General features: G+C 41.2%; 3 protein-coding genes across 6 annotated transcripts in view; 2 read left to right on the forward strand and 1 right to left on the reverse strand.

Annotated features, from left to right (window-relative positions):
* On the forward strand, window positions 1-15,740 carry slc37a3 (solute carrier family 37 member 3). 2 transcript variants are annotated; one of them, XR_007041984.1, is made up of 15 exons: window positions 1-136; window positions 2,276-2,506; window positions 4,815-4,929; window positions 5,223-5,315; window positions 5,414-5,497; window positions 5,580-5,725; window positions 5,961-6,057; window positions 8,424-8,508; window positions 8,635-8,840; window positions 9,137-9,278; window positions 9,774-9,875; window positions 9,986-10,185; window positions 10,425-10,490; window positions 10,579-10,739; window positions 15,605-15,740. XR_007041984.1 is itself a non-coding variant. In XM_047389282.1 (14 exons), exons 2-14 carry the CDS (start codon window positions 2,430-2,432, stop codon window positions 10,669-10,671), a joined length of 1,506 nt encoding a protein of 501 aa, XP_047245238.1. In that variant the 5' UTR covers window positions 1-136; window positions 2,276-2,429; the 3' UTR covers window positions 10,672-11,102. The 2 variants fall into 2 exon arrangements, 1 of the variants encoding a protein (XP_047245238.1); XM_047389282.1 differs by lacking the exon at window positions 15,605-15,740 and having other exon boundaries at window positions 10,579-11,102.
* Window positions 12,590-18,569, reverse strand: cdkn1d (cyclin-dependent kinase inhibitor 1D). The gene is made up of 3 exons (XM_047389284.1): window positions 18,391-18,569; window positions 15,574-16,061; window positions 12,590-15,458 (listed from the first exon to the last, which is right to left on the reverse strand). Exons 1-3 carry the CDS (start codon window positions 18,540-18,542, stop codon window positions 15,400-15,402), a joined length of 699 nt encoding a protein of 232 aa, XP_047245240.1. The 5' UTR covers window positions 18,543-18,569; the 3' UTR covers window positions 12,590-15,399.
* The window catches only part of sapcd1 (suppressor APC domain containing 1), a 23,078-nt gene continuing 20,486 nt past the window's right edge, over window positions 16,070-18,661 (forward strand). For all 3 annotated transcript variants that reach the window (XR_007041985.1, XM_047389285.1, XM_047389287.1), the window contains exon 1: window positions 16,070-17,554. The gene's annotated coding sequence lies outside the window, so the exon portion shown is untranslated. The remainder of the gene's footprint in view (window positions 17,555-18,661) is intronic.

Raw genomic sequence — 18,661 nt, forward strand, 5'->3', positions numbered from 1 at the left:
CTGTCCTGCAGGTGGCAGTAGTTCGCCGCTCTTCCCAGCGGTCAGTGACGTTGCACAGTGGCACAAAAATCCACAGTAATAGACCTACAGTCGCTTCATCAAGACTAAGCTAGGATAGCAGGACCTGGACAGAAAGGTGAGATTAAAAAAAAAAAATTCTAAGCCTTCATCTCTGTTAGTAATTATTACTTAGCTTTTTGTAGAGACTTTTAGGCTGAACCAACCCGGAAGTGACTGTGTTTATATCGCTTTATTTTCATGTGCCATGTCACCCAGTAACATATGTGGCATATGCTACCCTTTAAAGATGCAAAAGAAATCAAAGTGCAGTAGCACATAGTAGTAAGCAGTAAATGACGTATTGTATTTTACACAATATATTTTCAGTTCATCAGATAAAGTGCATTTCTGCAAAGACAAGGCACAGCAAAACCTGTGTACTGTGCAGAAAATTGGTATCATCGTAGTAATACATAATGAGTTGGGAGCAATTTTGAGTTTGAGGGGAAACCAAACTTGCTTAATCATATTGGTGTCTCTAAACCTACAAAGAAACAACTCAAACTACTGTAAATACCTTGCTGCAGCGAATATGTTTAAACACTTAAAGATTCCAGCAGGGCCGAGATCAACAGTTTGACTAAAGTATGCAAGGTTTTTAGAGTTAAGAACAGTGATCCCTTGAGCTGATGCATCAGGACAAACCTTTCCTTTTTTAGGAGTTTGGGGACTCTTTCTAAAGCAACATGAAGCTGGTTGGGGGGAGGTGTAACGGTTTTAAATTCAGCCTACCCTGACTGGGCTCATTGATAGGTGGTTTGGTTGCACATAGGGCAGCATTCAGAACAGGTATATCTCTTCAAAGGCATGCCTTTGCATCATAAAAATGGATTCTTTCAACAAATTGGTAACATACAAATCTGTAATTGTTCTGTTAAGAAATAAATAACCAAATCACACATAGCACAGTTAATACCCCAAACAACCCTCTTTAAGATAAATCTAGCTGAAAGATTTATTCTAATTTATACAATACTTTTTAAGTTGATCACAGTTTCTTGGCATTTCTAAGTAGTAGGCCTATTAGGTGTGAGCTACTGCGCTCTGTTGGCGCTTAGATGCCTCGGAGTTCCTCCGGATCTTTTTCCCCAGAAGCGACCCCACTGTCTATATAACCGTCTCTTAAAGGAACAACTCTCAAACAGAAGTAAACATTTAACACTTTTATTCTAAAGAAGGCAGAGAAATGATTACAGAGATCAGCGCTGAGGCTCCCGTCCTGGATCGTTTCGGAGATCAAAGTGACGAAGCAGTGCCAAAAGAAGGTCACATTAAGTTTTATATCTGGCACTTCCGTGCAAGAGATGTACCCTCCCTCAGCGTTTATCAGTAGACTATGTGTCACCTTTGTGGTGTCTATCTGATAGAGTGTGTAATAGCAGGTGTTTAATCCTTAATTTAAGTGTTGCTGCAGCATTCTAATCAACCCGGTTACAGACTGTTCCACAATCAAACCCATTGTAATAAACTTTATGTCAAACTGTAGGTCATTTGTCCTTGTAATGTACAATTCCTACCCATATCCTAGCAAAAGTGAAAACATTAGAATTTATACTTTATCATTATGGTGTGTTTGAACACTCATCTATGTGTAATACTAAGGTTATTCCTAACAATCACTTTCTGTTTCTCTGTGGTATAAATGGGATGTGAGACAGGCTCGTTTCTCTTTGTTACTCTTCAAAATAAAGATATGAGAACATATCTTTCAACAGTGAGTAGCTGTTTGTGTAAGCTTGTCCATTTCTATAGGCAGAGCTTTAAAAAAAGTAAAAAAAAAAAAAAAAGGTAAGTTAAGTAAAACAAAATCTCATGCTTACGGCTAAGTACCAGGGAGGACCTGTGATGCTGTGGGCCTGTTTCTCTTCCAAAGGCCTGAGTGCTCGACATCATGAAGTCTTTTAAAACACCGGGACGTTTTAATTAAAGATCTGATTTATTCTGACTAAAAACGAAACGCTCGTTATCATAGTTGGTTTCAGTAGGGTTATAATACAGACTATATAAATCCAAATCAAAACAGAAGACATTTACAAGACACATTAAATGACCTTCTACTGCAATTAAAGATGAACGAATTTTAAGGCTTTTTGCACATCTTTACCAGTAGTGCCAATAAATGTGACCCGAACTGTTTTTTTGCCATAAAGAGTCATATTCAGTGTGAAATATTTGTTCAGTTATTTAATTAAATTTGGACTTCCTTCCTCTGCAGGCATAGCTTTCCTCCCGTAGTGAAGTGTTTGTCCCATCCAGGTTAAAAGTGGAGGTCTGTATGTAAACCTCCCCTTTCCTGTCCTCGAAGACCTCCCGAAACCACCTCCTTCCTCCTCCTCTGCCTCCTCTTCCTCCCTCCATCTGCCCCTGTGATGCCTCCTTCGTGCTTTGGCTGTCTGTCGCAGTACACCCATCATCATTTGGTGGTCTTTCTCCTCACCTTCTTTAGGTAATCTAGCGGGTATAGAAAATGTGATGGTGATGTCGTGCTGTATTGCTTTTTTGATGGGGGGAACATTTGGAATTTTGTTTACTTTTTTAGATTAGTCAGAAAAAAAGGTTGGATTTAGCAGAAGCATCGTCAAACAGCTGCATCTATATGTGCAGATCTAACACACAGTCAGAAAGGACAACAGATTAATACAGTGCCTTGCGAAAGTACTCGGCCCCCTTGAACTGGTCAACCTCTTGCCACATTTCAGGCTTCAAACATAAAGATATAAAATTCCAATTTTTTGTGAAGAATCAACAACAAATGGGACACAATCGTGAAGTGGAATGAAATTTATTGGATGTGTTAAACTTGTTTAACAAATAAAAACCTGAAAAGTGGGGCGTGCAATATCATTCGTCCCCCTTGCGTTAATACTTTGTAGCGCCACCCTTTGCTGCAATTACAGCTGCAAGTCCCTTGGGGTATGTCTCTATCAGTTTTCACCTCGAGAGACTGAAATTCTTGCCCATTCTTCCTTGCAAAACAGCTCTAGCTCAGCGAGGTTGGATGGAGAGCGTTCGTGAACAGCAGTCTTCAGCTCTTTCCACAGATTCTCGATTGGATTCAGATCTGGACTTTGACTTGGCCATTCCAACACCTGGATACGTTTATTTGTGAAGCATTCCATTGTAGATTTGGCTTTATGTTTTAGATCATTGTCTTGTTGGAAGATTAATCTCCGTCCCAGTCTCAGGTCTCTTGCAGACTCCAACAGGTTGTCTTCCAGAATGGTCCTGTATTTGGCCCCATCCATCTTCCCATCAATTGTGACCTTCTTCCTTGTCCCTGCTGACGAAAAGCAGGCCCAAACCATGATGCTGCCACCACCATGTTTGACAGTGGGGATGGTGTGTTCAGGGTGATGAGCTGTGTTGCTTTTACGCCAAACATATCGTTTTGCATTGTGGCCAAACAGTTCGATTTTGGTTTTCATCTGACCAGAGCTCTCTGCGCTTTGAACAGAACCCTGAGACTATCACAGAACAGGTGCATTTATATGGAGACTTGATTACACACAGGTGGATTCTATTTATCATCATCAGTCATTTGGGACAACATTGGATCATTCAGAGATCCTCACTGAACTTCTGGAGTGAGTTTGCTGCACCGAAAGTAAAGGGGCCGAATAATATTGCACGCCCCACTTTTCAGTTTTTAATTTGTTAAAAAAGTTTGACACATCCAATAAATTTCATTCCACTTCACGATTGTGTCCCACTTGTTGATTCTTCACAAAAAATTTGAATTTTATATCTTTATGTTTGAAGCCTGAAATGTGGCAAGAGGTTGACCAGTTCAAGGGGGCCGAGTACTTTCGCAAGGCACTGTACCTTCCTTGAGTTGTGACTTTTTAAAAGTTTTTCCACTCAGTCCAAAAAGACTGCCTGCTGTGTGCAGAATTCCAACTCCAAGTATGGATCTCTGTCCTTCAACATCTCTGCTAAGTTGATACAATTTTTTTTTTCAGTTTCAAACTTCAATGTTTTATTTTGGGATTATATGTGATAGACCAACAAAAAGATAATTGTGATACATGGTTTTAAAAATGGCTTTAAACATCTCACAGTGCACTATTTCTTCCATCATCAGAAAATAGAGAGTGGCACAACTGCAAACCTACCAAGAAATGACCGTCCACCCAAGCTGGTAGAAATGGGAAGGAGAACTTTAATCCGAGAAGCAACTATTAGCCTGAACTCCTCAAATCTGGTGGGGAAAAAATGAAGCAACTGTTGAAATAAAGTTATAAGAATCCCAACATAAAGTTTCCCACATCCAATGGAAAAGGCAGATCAAGCTTGTGGATGAAGGTCCTCAGGTCATATGAGACTGAAATGGAACATTTTGGCCTATATGTGTTTGAACACCTCTGCACATCTCTCAGAACACATCGTCTACATGGTGAAACATGGTGGTGGCAGCATCATGCTTCTCCTTCACCCTCACCTCAATAAAATACGTAGAAGTTTGTGGTTGTAATGTGACAAAATGTGAAAAAAGTTCAAGGAGCATGAATTCTTCTGCAAGGCATTGTTAGCATTATTTGTCTTTCAGGGTGTAGCTGCTTTGATTATTTATTTATTTGAGAGATATTGCTGTCAGGAGATAGTGTTTCCTACAACTTTTAAACTATGAAGAACATTTTTGACGTGTTGGAGCGAGAGATGTACAGCTAGAAAAAAATTCTGCAGGACATTCATTTTCATTGCTTCTGCAAGCCATTCTCTGTGGAGTCACAAACCGGATTTCTGTCTCCTCCCAGCTATGTGTTGCTACATGCATCCAGGAAGACATTCAGCAATGTGAAAGTCAGCATCTCGGCCCAGTGGACGCCGTCCGTCCAGAACGACAGCGCTCCCGCGTTGTCCCCCGGTGAGGTACAGGCAACCGATACTGTGCAACACCTCTGCTGAGCAAACAGAATGTGATTGTTTTAGTTGGCTCTGGTTCTTCAGTTGGCAGGACCAGCAAACAAACAAGCATTTATTCTTGTATTATTCTGAGAGTTACCCTTTGGGGAACTTGAGTACTTCCGGGCAAAGCCAAACGAAAAAAGATATGTTTTTGGGAAGATTATTAGAAGGCACATGTTTGAGGGGGCTTACGGTCCCTCGAGACGCTCGTCTACAGGACTTTTGTATGATTAAGTGTGTTTTCTATGACCGTGCAGACATGGGAGGACAATCATCTCTTTGCTGATGAAAAGCAGGCCACGCTGTTTCTGGGAGCTCTGGATTCAATCTTCCTCTTCTCATACGCAGTGGTGAGTTGATCACAAATTTCTTGGCTGAGGGTAAAAATAAAGTCCTGCCTAGAAGGTGTTTCATTCATGTCATGGTGTGTTTGTTTGTCCCTGTGCAGGGTCTGTATCTGAGCGGCGTGATTGGGGACAGAGTGAACCTGCGCTACGTGCTCTGCTTCGGCCTGTGTGGATCTGCTGTAGTGGTTAGCACGCAGGCAATATCAAACCTTACATCTAGTGCTTTAAATGTGTACCCTGTCTGAGATATAATGCATGCACTTGCAGGAATTTCTTTTTGGCACCCTGACCGAATGGCTGCACATCTACAACGCCTACCTGTACTGCGGCCTGTGGGTGCTGAACGGCCTGCTGCAGTCCGCCGTCTGGCCCTGCGTGGTGGCCGTCATGGGCAACTGGTTTGGCAAAACGGGGTGTGTGATGAGATTCACTAAGACAGTGGTGTCCATTCATAGACACTGCAGGCTCAGTTGTCCTCTGCAGTAGGAATTATTAACATATGTTACTGCATGTAAACGTAGCCAGTAAAGGTTTGGTTCTGTTTTTATGGGTTTTTGTCAGCAAAAAGAGTGGCTTTATTTATAGTCTGTGATTGATAAAGAAGGAGTCTTTAGAAAGGAATTTAATATTCACTATATTGTTTTCCAGGCGTGGCTTCGTGTTTGGACTGTGGAGTGCATGTGCATCTGTAGGCAACATCCTGGGTGCCTTCCTGGCTTCAAGTGTGCTCCAGTATGGATATGAGGTGGGTCATTTAGAGTGGATTGGAGAACACTCCTCTGTTAAAATGCCAGGTTTTTGTGATGTAAAAAGATGAACCCTTGCACACCCTTAATATGACGAATATCCTGTACAATTTACCCTAGAACACAAATCTGTTTAGAGACCAGACTAAAGCTGCAACGACCCGGTTGCTGGATTTTATACACACTTGTACCACACAAATACAGTGTTGTTTTAAACCTGAACACATGCAGTACGTTTAGGGTTATTGCTTATTCTTTATTAGTTAAAAAAAAAACTGTTCAAATCTCCAGTTTTAGATTTTTTTAATTTTAGCCACTTTTCAATTTCCAGAGGTGTGTTTGGCACCAAACCTAAACTCCGCACCCTCAAAATAATAACATTCCCTCAGTGAATATGGTGGTGGCAGCATCATGATGTGGGGTTACTGTGCGTTTCTGCAGATGGAACTGAAGAGCGGTTTTATTTTTCAACATCACAGTGAATCCAGGCATACGTATACAGTGCCTTGCGAAAGTACTCGGGCCCCCTTGAACTGGTCAACCTCTTGCCACATTTCAGGCTTCAAACATAAAGAATGTGAAGAATCAACAAGTGGGACACAATCGTGAAGTGGAATGAAATTTATTGGATGTGTCAAACTTTTTTAACAAATTAAAAACTGAAAAGTGGGGCGTGCAATATTTATTCGGCCCCTTTACTTTCGGTGCAGCAAACTCACTCCAGAAGTTCAGTGAGGATCTCTGAATGATCCAATGTTGTCCCAAATGACTGATGATGATAAATAGAATCCTGTGTGTAATCAAGTCTCCGTATAAATGCACCTGTTCTGTGATAGTCTCAGGGTTCTGTTCAAAGCGCAGAGAGCATCACGAAGACCAAGGAACGCACCAGGCAGGTCCGAGATACTGTTATGGAGAAGTTTAAAGCCGGATTTTGATATAAAAAGATTTCCCAAGCTTCAAACATCCCAAGGAGCACTGTGCAAGCAATCATATTGAAATGGAAGGAGTATCAGACCACCGCAAATCTACCAAAACCCGGCCGTCCCTCTAAACTTTCATCTCGAACAAGGAGAAGACTGATCAGAGATGCAGCCAAGAGGCCCATGATCACTCTGGATGAACTGCAGAGATCTACAGCTGAGGTGGGAGAGTCTGTCCATAGGACAACAATCAGTCGTACACTGCACAAATCTGGCCTTTATGGAAGAGTGGCAAGAAGAAAGCCGTTTCTCAGAGATATCCATAAAAGGTCTCGTTTAAAGTTTGCCACAAACCACCTGGGAGACACACCAAACATGGTGGTGGCAGCATCATGGTTTGGGCCTGCTTTTCGTCAGCAGGGACAGGGAAGATGGTCAAAATTGATGGGAAGATGGATGGGGCCAAACACAGGACCATTCTGGAAGAAAACCTGTTGGAGTCTGCAAGAGACCTGAGACTGGGACGGAGATTTATCTTCCAACAAGACAATGATCTAAAACATAAAGCCGAATCTACAATGGAATGCTTCACAAAGAAATGTATCCAGGTGTTGGAATGGCCAAGTCAAAGTCCAGACCTGAATCCAATCGAGAATCTGTGGAAAAAGCTGAAGACTGCTGTTCACGAACGCTCTCCATCCAACCTCGCTGAGCTAGAGCTGTTTTGCAAGGAAGAATGGGCAAGAATTTCAGTCTCTCGATGTGCAAAACTGATAGAGACATACCCCAAGCGACTTGCAGCTGTAATTGCAGCAAAGGGTGGCGCTACAAAGTATTAACGCAAGGGGGACGAATGATATTGTACGCCCCACTTTTCAGGTTTTTATTTGTTAAAAAAGTTTGACACATCCAATAAATTTCATTCCACTTCACGATTGTGTCCCACTTGTTGTTGATTCTTCACAAAAAATTGGAATTTTATATCTTTATGTTTGAAGCCTGAAATGTGGCAAGAGGTTGACAGTCCTTCAAGGGGGCCGAGTACTTTCACAAGGCACTGTAAATCAACAAAATGGCTTTTCTTGAAGAATCAGAGTAACCTACTCAGGGTACTGAATCTGAGAAGATCACCCGAAGAGGGCTGCGGACATAAGATGTCCTCACAACCTGACACATTTCGGAAACTTTTGTATGGTAGTTTGGCCGCTGAATGACAAAGGTGTGTCCAAACTTGTGACTGGTCGTGTATGGAACATAAAACATGGAGAAAGTTTGGAAATTATTTTTCATCATCTCAGTTTTTTTAAGTCTCAAAAACCTGCCGTTTTATCAGGAGTGTCTACACTTATAAGATCCGCTCTTGTTATGTCTTTATCATCCTTTATTCTAACACTGCTTGGATTTAGATACTAATGTAAAGTATGTAATATTGGTCTTTGCAGTATGCCTTCCTGGTGACATCTGTGGTGCAGTTTGCTGGTGGGGTGGTTGTGTTCTTTGGCCTCCTAACTTCCCCAAAAGAAGTTGGTAAGGACCGAAAAAAGCAAGATGTCACAAGACAGACTTGAACATCTAAAATCTAAACACAGTCAACTAACTTTGTTTACATTTGCTAAACCTTTGGTGAGACTTGGGCATGTTTGTGTGTGGCAGGTTTGCACTTAGAATCAGAAACTGGACTCAGCCCGGTCGAGACGGACAAGGACAGCCACAGACCCCTGATGAGTGACGAGGAGGAGGAGGAGGGGAAGACATACAGCCGACAATGCCGCTCGGCTCAGCCACTGGATGAACTTGTGGACGAGCCTTCTCAGGCTATCGGCTTCTTCCAGGCTTTCTGCCTGCCTGGAGTCCTGCTTGTGAGTCAGATCGAGTTTCCTGCCCTGTAGAAGTATGAACAGTTAACAGATTTTGGCCTGTTTGTATCCATATTGAGGAAAATATGCACTGAGTTCCCATAATGCCATCCTGTTCCTTCATCTGCCACCTTAGGTCTATACTTTATCCTGCTAGAAACAGTTATCTTCCCTCCATCCATCCATATATCTGAAATGTGAATCATGCGAAATCTGCAAAGCTGTCTAGCCACACTTATTGTTGAATGGCACACTGCTGCTTCCGAATAAGACGTAAATAACCTTTCCTCATGATGCAGTACTCCTTGGCGTATGCATGCCTGAAGCTGGTCAACTACTCCTTCTTCTTCTGGCTCCCGTTCTACCTGAGCAACAACTACGGGTGGAAGGAGGCCGAGGCCGACCGGCTGTCTATGTGGTACGATGTCGGAGGAATCGTCGGTAATGACACCGTTAGCTGTTTGCTGTTTTTTACTAACCCATTTAGTATTTGAATAATGAAAACAATGCTTAATTTTGAAATAAATAAGAGTCAGGGTAGATGAAGACAGATCAACTGTTTTGTTTTTGTTTTTTTCATTTCTGTCACGTGAGGTGCCAACATTTGGTATAAAAGAAGCATCTAAAAAAAAGCGATGTTTGCCATCAAGGTTGTTTGTTTAGTCTTCACTTTGTGTTAAATGTCCTCTGATATTTGATAATTTATTGGAATAATTCATTTTAAAACATAGAATGTCATCATAATAATTTGAGAAAATGCGGGTATTTGAAGAAAGCTCGGTACTAAATGGAAAAGTGGTTGTCCTTCGACCTTTGCGGCTGTAATCCATGCTTAACAGCCAGGATACTGAGATCACTATAGACTCAGAGAGTCTTGAATTCTGGGTTGGTTTCTTGATTTGTATTTGAGTGAATCCCATTGTGTGTTTGTGGCAGGGGGAACCCTTCAAGGTCTGATCTCTGACTTCATGGGGAAGAGAGCTCCAGTGTTGGTTTTCAGCCTTGCAATGGCAATGGGCGCCCTTGTGGGATACAGCCGTGAGTCTTTGCACCCACACCATCAAAACCATCAGCTTGCAGGCATCTTTGAAGCTTTAAGTGAAGCTTTCGCTGTCAGAGTTTATAGCTTTTTCTCTCTGAACTCTCAGGCTCCCCTAATGACAAGCTCATAAATGCAGTGATCCTGGCTACCACTGGCTTCTTCATCGGTGGCCCGTCCAACATGATCAGCTCGGCCATTTCTGCAGATCTGGGGAGACAGGACATCCTGAGGGGCAGCCAGGAGGCTCTGGCCACAGTCACCGGGATAGTGGATGGAACCGGGAGTATAGGGGCTGCTGTAGGACAGGTGAGCCAGAAAACAAACAAAAGGCCAATTTTACTTTTAGATAAGCATTTCAGCAAAACTTTTTTGGAGTAACTTCACTGTATTCTGACATTTTCACAATGCACAATAAGTCTGCATTTACACACTATGTGGAAGATCCTCTGGTCACACATCTGGTCCCTTTATTCTCTGATACCTCTAATAAAATCCAATGCGACTAGCTGCCTTCAGAGGTCACCTTTGCATTTACAATCTTGCAGTACCTGGTGTCGCTAATTGAGAGCAGTCTGGGCTGGATGAGTGTTTTCTACTTCTTCATTGTCATGGTAAGAATAGGCTTTTGTAGTTTCCACATCATGGACATAAATCCAGTGGTTTAGATTTATGGTGTGCATGTTTATTTTGCAACGACAGACAGGGGGCAGCGTGGTCTTCATCACTCCCTTGCTGGTGAGAGAACTTCGAGACATGTGGAGAGACAGGCAAGCTCTGCGACACCAGCTCTGAGAGCCCAACCGTCTGCCAGGTTCTTATCAAGGAAAGCTCAGCGGGTCTGTTCTGGTTCCGCTTATTAGGTTGGTTTCAGGATGCGGAAGGTTCTCTGTTTGTCACAGAGTTAACAGAAACACAACAGCTTAAAATGTACTGTAAGACTTCACTGAGCTGGAATAGAGGTAGGGTTTAGTTGAAGTGCCTAAAGCCTATAGAGGTATTTAGCTTCAACCATAAGGGTGTATATATTTTAATGATATACATTGATGTAAATACTTCTCCCTTTATGCACTTAAGTTAATATTTGAGTCTTAAATCAGGAAATCAAATGTGAGACCTGTGGAGAAGGTCAAAAGGAAGAATGTGAATAGTGATTGTAGCTTTGTAATGTTGCACTGCTTTGCTTAATAAGTCTAAAAAGATTTTAATGAACCACTTTAATCTTCGTTTGCTTCGTGTTTTTTTCTCGATCAGGGTAAAAAACTATCCTGTAAAACATGGGTTCTACTCTTGCGTCACAGATTTCACGTATTATTTTTACTTCCTTTTTGTACGGAGAGGTTTACACTTTTAGTTTCTGTGTCTTAACTCATCACTAACTGGCACTGTTATTACTCAGTGCAGCGTGCTTTATAGGTTTAAACTCACAGCAACCTCCACGTTTATCATGGCCCTCAAAAAGACATGTAAAAACCCTTAAAATAACTTAATCTGTTTATAACTTCGACCATAAAAAGATGATGTTATATGTTTATCTCCAGGTTTCCTTCACAGTCTTAAAATATGAAAAAATATAAACCATTTTTTTGGTATGAAAAGACTAAAATCCAAATAGTCAGTCATTTTCTATCGTTTATTCCATAGTGGGTCACGGGGAAGCTGGTTCCTATCTCCAGCAGTCTACGGGCGAGAGGCGGGGTACACCCTGGACAGGTCGCCAGTCCATCGCAGGGCAACACACAGACAAACATGCACACACTCATTCATACACCTAAGGGCAATTTAGAGTTACCAATTAACCTAACAGGCATGTCTTTGGACTGTGGGAGGAAGCCGGAGTACCCGGTGAGAACCCACGCATGCACGGGGAGAACATGCAAACTCCATGTAGAAAGACCCCCGGATGGGAATCGGACCAAGGACCGTTAACTGCAAGGCAAGAGTGCTACCAACTGCACCACCGTGCAGCCCAAATAAAGTGCTTTTTTTTCCTTTAATTTCATAGAAATCTTCATCTTTGATGTACAACCTCACAGCTTGATTTTTTTACAAACCGAACCAATATATTAAAGGTAACAAGCTGTGCTTTAAGGACTGTATTTCATGTCAAATAATCCACCCCAGATTAAATCTAATTTATAGTTTTTTTTTATACTAATCTGAGTCCCAGAAACCTGAAAAAAGCAGTGAAATATTTTTTTTTTTTTACACATTAATGAATCAGAAGCTGACCTGAGCACATGATCTACCCACCCAACTAGGTAGATATTTTGTGCTTAAATATCCAGAATGTTACCAAAATGAGTCGGGGAAAAGTGGAATTTATGAAAGGGAAAATTTGCATCGCAACTTGTTTTCATGACTAGTAGCAGATATATTTTCTCTATTAAATTGATTTTTTTTTTTAAGTAGCATTAATTTTAGTACTTCCTGATTATCAGGTCATTAGAAATTATTATTATTATTAAACGGTTTTGTACATGAGAGCCAAACACATGAAATAGGATGTAAAATACTTAGTTGTGAAATTTATGTATTCTGTGTTTTTAATTGTTTTTTTATGTGTATTTTTTTTTATTGTAATTGCCATTTGTTTAAAATAAATGCAAGTTAATGTCTGGCAAATGTTCCTTGCATCAAATCCACCAGGGGGCGCTGTTGAAGCTTATAGATCCATCTTTTCTAAGGATTTACAAAAACTTAGTCACCCATGTGAAATCTACTGAAATATGATTTATTTTTATATTTATTTATGTATTGATGAAGCAAACCAAATGAAATGTTATGAAAAGCAGGAGGGAGGGCAGCAATACAAATATTGTCCCAAATGATTTGATACAAAAGCTATCTTTATATCATAAAATGATACATGAACCAGCATTAAATTACAATAGAATTATTACATATTGTGTACAAATATCTTACATTCATGCATGTCCAAAATAGAAAAGCAAACACTTGGTAAAACTGCAAGACAATAATTTGCAAGCTTTAGAAACGGATTTGTTTTTTTTCCAATGGATTTGAACAAGGATTAACATGGCTACAATAAGCTGAAAGTGTTAGTCGAAAGGTGTGTCTGCGGTCCTGTGTCTGTTTTCAGAAGATTTCACTACACCACAGTAAAAGTAGTTCTTAGATGTATAGTGCAAAGATACAGCTTTAGAAATAATCCGATTGGGTAGTTAGGAGGAAAAGAGAGCACTCTAGAGTGCACTGAATAATTTTCTTGCTGAGAAAAACAAAAAGGCATAAACTGCACATATGTCAATAAAAGCTTTAACAGTTTGAAAACATCGTCAACAAGTCTAATATATGTGGTCAAGATAACGGAGAACTGATGCATCAGATGTGTGATAGACCAAGGCAGCCGTTTCATTAAGCTGCAGGACAAAAAGTGTGTCTGGATGGAAAAGTCCTTTGATCGAGAATTGGGGGCTGAAGTGCTGCTCCACTTGTCCTGTCTATTCTGGGAAAGCTGTCACATGAAAAGTTAAGCAAAATAAAAGCTGCCAAACCCAAGCAGCAGCCCCAGCCCCACCTCTGTGGGGGCCCCCCGGCTCTGACACACTGACTCTTTTACCTGATGTTTCACCACAACAGAACATGAATCTCTTTAGTCTTTGCTCTCGTGGCCCTTAAACACACACAAGCTCAGCTGTTTTACTTGGGTTTGTAGTATTGAATAACTTGTTGAGGTAGTAAGAGTGGATAAATCCAGCATATGGCTATTGATCTTAAATTACTGCTGCAATATCCTGTTTAAAGAAACTATCTAGTGGGTTGGGTTTTTTTTTCCACTAAAATGAAAACTGCCAATAAAAACACAGCTGGCTAATGAAGTGTCTTTTTCCATTAGAGGATGCCGCTTAATACTTTTAAAAAGCATACAGAAGGACACAAAATTAAGTCTGCTTTGTTTGCATATTGGCTAATGACATCACAAGAGGTACAAGAGCTGGGCCAATCAGCTATTATTCATAAACACTATGAATATATGGAAAAGGAGAACAAAATACCAGAAGACGTGATCAAAACGACTATTATTTGTAGCCACTTGTGATGTCATCAGCGGTATATATGCATGGAAGCCTGATTTATTTTTTTCTTTTTAGGGAGATCTAAAAAAAAAAAAGAACATTTTACAGCTAAATAGAAGAAAATCAACACGTTTTGTTCTTCAGGTGACAGCTTTGGCTTCAGCCTCAGCTGCTTCCATCTTTTTACAACTTGTGACACATACACATGCGTGCAGAATCAAAGAACAGGATGGCGACAGAACACGTGGGAGACAACTGGACCCTGCATACTCTTTAAAAAAAAAAAAAAAAAAAAAGCAGAACCGAAACATCTGCCTTCTCTGAGCTCAGAACATAGAAACACTGGTTTCCCTTAATGGATAAAAACAAACGTGGAAAATGCTACATATTACAAGCATAAAGCTGACTAAAACATACCACAGTGAATGGGATGTTTCATCATGTTGCCTCAAAGGTTGTTACAACCCTTTATTATGTCGGTATTACAAAGCAAAAATAGAAGTTTGTCATTAGTATGTTATTGTGTGTAAAACTGACTTCTTGTGGGAAGCGTACAGTGCCTTGCAAAAGATTCAGTTTGAACTTGGGTCTTACTGAGAATATTAGACTCAATAAACTGTACTTCCTAATTGAGTAATTTCTTAAGGTTATGTGCCATTTACTGTTGCTCTCTCATCAAATCCAAGTGAAACACATTGAAGTTTGTGGTTGGAAGTAAAACGTAATATGTGGAATACCTTTTCAAGGCACTGTATTTCAGGGGGTGAAGGCACTTTATCTTACCTCATTTTGTACAATGGATTATCATCATACTTAAAAAAAAAAAATTTTGGACAATGATCTTGCATTGTCAGAAAAAAATAAATAGAACATTATTATTAATACTACAAATTGGAGTGTGTCGTACAGCATCTTTAATGCTTAGCCTCCACCCTCCGACCTTTAAACTGGAGCTAATGGCAGTCGTGCTGTCACCTTTTGACCCCTGGTCAAACTCGAGCTTTCAGAGCCTCGGGGTGAAACTAAACCGCTACGTGTGCTGAGCGTGCCGGCAGTAGTAACTGCTCTGATCAACAGCCTGTAACGACTTGGAGCATGAAAGAAAAGGTCAGGGACTAAGGTCAAGCTCTAGTCGAGAAGAGACTTAACCTCTTGGAATTAGTATCCTTTCTCTGTTTTAGTATCCTGAATGAGTGCATTTACGATTATTTCACAGTATTGTAAAAAAGGTTGAGTAAAACAGTATATAAAATATATTTATCCACAAAAAACTACAGTCTGAGCTTGACTAAAGAAGAATGGTAGCTTCCTTGTGCTGAAAATTAAATGCAAGGTGGAATTCAAAGTTTTAAGGCCCAAGGTTGTATAAGCTTATAAAAAGTCTGTTATAAATTGCTACATATATACATGTGATCTATATCACGCTGAGTGTAGAGGGCTGGAGACCACTTAGTGATGTTCCTGTGGAGAGCGTTGCAATTTTTTACTGCCGAGAGGATGTTTTGCAATGCAGGAGCTTCCTCTTTTTCACCTTAAAGAAATCTGAAGAAAAAAAGAATTATTATTATGACGGTCATTTCTAAAAGTAGACATAAATTCAAAAGTAAATCTTGCTTGAATAAAACTACATATAAACCTGTATATTTAGCAGGCTGACCTGTGATTGCAGACTGTCTGTGTTTTTTCAGTCTGTGAAGTGGGTAGCACTCCCTCGTGGTCACTTCCAGGAACTCGTCCCCAGAGCCAGACGAGCTGCTGGAGACAGGAAAGCTGTCCTCCTCTGACGACGACAATGAGGTGCTCCTCGCGATTTTTCTGGTTACGACTCTGGGCCTCACCGAGCAGGTCCGGTAAAACGCCGGCACGTCCTGGCAGCTGACCTCCACCCACTCGATGTCGGCGCCCTCCCCTGGCACGTCTCTCTGGAAGTCGAAGTTCCAGCACTTGCTGGCCTCCTCCACGCTCATGTGGAGCACCCGCTGGAAGTCCTGTTGGAGCTGCTGGTGGTCGACCGGGCCGAAGAGGTTTCTCCGCACCGGCCCTACATTCAGCTTCAAGGCCTCGATGCCTTGGAGGTGTGAGATCTCTGAATCAGATGTCATGGTTCCTCCGGACGATGCTGATGTAGAAGCCATCACCATGTCCCTGTTTGGAGAACAAGCCAAACATAAGTGCTGAACCTCAAAAAAAAAAAATCTTGGATCTTGCCCCCACAAACGGGCGTTATTTGCCCCATTTATGGCTCAAAAACACATGTGGTCAAACCTGCTGAGCAATTACTGCACCAGCAGGTACGTGAAGTAACACCAAATAAATCTCCAACAATGTTAACTGCCTGCCCAGCTGTGTCAAAAAGAGCCTGAGTCTCCACCTGCTCTGGAGCCTGCCAGTCAAAGGTCACGCAGGAGAGGTCCATGAAGGCTTGTGATGAGGAATGTTTCCTGCATTCCCCCACTGCCACCGTTAATTAGAGCAACACAGCTGAATTTCTAGATGGAGCTCCAGCTCAAATTTTCAGCTCTCTGTGAATAAAGCCAACTTGTATCTGCAGATGACTCGAATGTGCCTGATGAACTGGGTCAACTGGAGCTAACTACACTGGCACATACTATCGGTCAACCAGGACAACCCAACCTAAGAGTCCCCATTTTACAAATTGTGTATTTTCAAACCCACCCTTCCCTTATATTCTAGTGTGCTGTTAGGAAAATGCTTATTTGATTCCAATAAATCATATGCTCAGATTTATTTTTGGTTTGATCAGGGGTCATTTTATAAAAATCAGACCCAGAGCTCTATTCTACACTGTTTTCATACTATAACATTAGATACATTTATACTTAATTATTAATATTGGACTTGAAATTTTCAAATCTTAGGTATTCCTAAAAATATTTAACCACAAACAAAAAATACACTGCTAAGTCATTTGTTTACTGGTATAAAATGGAAGGGAGGACTGGATGAAAGTGGAATATAAGGATTAGTCAAACTTACTTTACACTGATTACAGCAGTTTCTAAATTGAGAAACCTTTACTCTAATGGAAAAGATAAAAAATGGTTTTTAATTTTGATTGAAAATTGTTGAGCAAAATGTTTCATCACACCCCGATTCATAAATGATTGCATCCTGGATGAGGAGTTTTTTATGTTATAAGATCTAATATAGAGCTGAGAAAAACAGTGAGCTAATAAGCATACATTTAGGAGATCTTATGCAATTTTGCAGATTTTCACAAACTCTCCTTTTTGCTTAGTTTTCAAGTAAGATCTAAAAGCTTTAAAATACCAATATAAGTGTGAAAGCAGAAATCCGGGGGTCCCTGAGGGCTCCACGGGAGGAGAATTTGAGCGCTGCTTCAGTCGTTTGACACATCCAGAACAAAATGTACAGAATCTGTTAAAAACAGCCCTCAGGAAACCACGCCTCCAAGTTAACATGGCATCTTTAAAAAAAAGACTAAAAATATGAGTTTTGACCCTTTTGGCTGAATTGAAAACATTTTTTCACATTTGTTTTTCTCGTTGGAGGTGTATTAGTGCGAGTGAAAGTTGTTTGCGGAGAGTGGGAGTGGGCGCGGTCTGCGTGCGGCTCAGGTTTCCACTGCGGTCGGCGTCCCCGCTTCCAGAAAAACGGTGAGAAACTATTTAACAACCACCAGAAAACCAACATAAACGAATAGAATAAATAAGAATACTCCGATATCCACCTTTTTTTTTTTTTCCCCACGTTGAAGAAATACAGTGAAAAGCGGGGCACACACCGCAATAACGGGAGGTCAAGTCTCGGGCTGCGCTGCGTGACGCAGTTAGATTCACAGAGGATGTGGGTTAATGAGATGCGACACAGAAACACTCCGCATCGTGCCAACATCCACTTTACTGCACAGTGTACGCAAATCCCACTAATCTTAACAATAATAGTAAAAACGGTGCCAGTTAATGCGTGTGAACAAACTTCAAATAGAAAAACTATGACAAAAGCGCAACGAGCGTCGCTGTCAACATTTATTCATAAAGCCCGAATTCGTTTGTGCGCAATAAACTTTAGCGTTCACGTACTGACAAGAAAAAAAAAAAAAAGACTCTTACCATCAGCGTAAATATCTTAGAAGTTCTTGCCCACGAATGTCGAAAAAGAGTCCCGTGGAGTGATATCTGTGACAGCGTCGTGGATAAAAACACTGTCAGGTTCCAGGAGTCACTGCCCACGTAAGGGTACTTTCAGCCCTCTTATCTGTGAGACTTGTTTGTTGTGGACTCAGGAGACAGGAGGGACGTCCTACGAGAAGGAGACGATCACGTGGTTTCCGTCAAAACAGTCATTCTCAGTATTGAGACCCAAGGAGGTGAAGCGCAACTCTAAATTCTCACCGCCAGTAAACGCGGCGTAAATTGCATGCAAAGCTGCAAGAAGACGCAGTTATTGCATGAGATATTTATGCATTATAATAGTTGGTGAATTGTATTACCTCGTTGTGAAGCGAAAATGCTCTTCAGCTTCCTCCCACCCCTTCTGCATGTTCTTCTCGGTGCAACGCTCCTTGAACCTCTTCTCCTCCTCCTCCTCCTCCTCTCTCTGAGTGGCCGAAACTAGGCCAAATATTTTGGCAGCGCCCGCCATTCCCCTCCTTTCTCAAATGTGACACACATTCCCGTGTACCACTTGCATCACGTTTGATTTTGGCACCTCGCCCGCATCCTCCAGTCACGTTGAACTGCAACGTGAGCGGGAACGCTTTC

This window comes from Girardinichthys multiradiatus, chromosome 17 (assembly GCF_021462225.1).
Source record: "Girardinichthys multiradiatus isolate DD_20200921_A chromosome 17, DD_fGirMul_XY1, whole genome shotgun sequence".
Classification (NCBI taxonomy): domain Eukaryota; kingdom Metazoa; phylum Chordata; class Actinopteri; order Cyprinodontiformes; family Goodeidae; genus Girardinichthys; species Girardinichthys multiradiatus.

Excerpts from the sequence above, each read along its gene's own strand:
- cdkn1d (XM_047389284.1), bottom strand. The coding sequence starts at position 18,542 with ATGGCGGGCGCTGCCAAAATATTTGGCCTAGTTTCGGCCACTCAGAGA. Across the intron at positions 16,062-18,390 it reads CATTTTCGCTTCACAACGAG|GGACATGGTGATGGCTTCTA; the intron begins GTAATACAATTC and ends TTCTCCAAACAG. Across the intron at positions 15,459-15,573 it reads CAGACAGTCTGCAATCACAG|ATTTCTTTAAGGTGAAAAAG; the intron begins GTCAGCCTGCTA and ends TTTTTTCTTCAG.
- slc37a3 (XM_047389282.1), top strand. The coding sequence starts at position 2,430 with ATGCCTCCTTCGTGCTTTGGCTGTCTGTCGCAGTACACCCATCATCAT. Across the intron at positions 5,498-5,579 it reads TGTGTGGATCTGCTGTAGTG|GAATTTCTTTTTGGCACCCT; the intron begins GTTAGCACGCAG and ends ATGCACTTGCAG. Across the intron at positions 9,876-9,985 it reads CGCCCTTGTGGGATACAGCC|GCTCCCCTAATGACAAGCTC; the intron begins GTGAGTCTTTGC and ends CTGAACTCTCAG.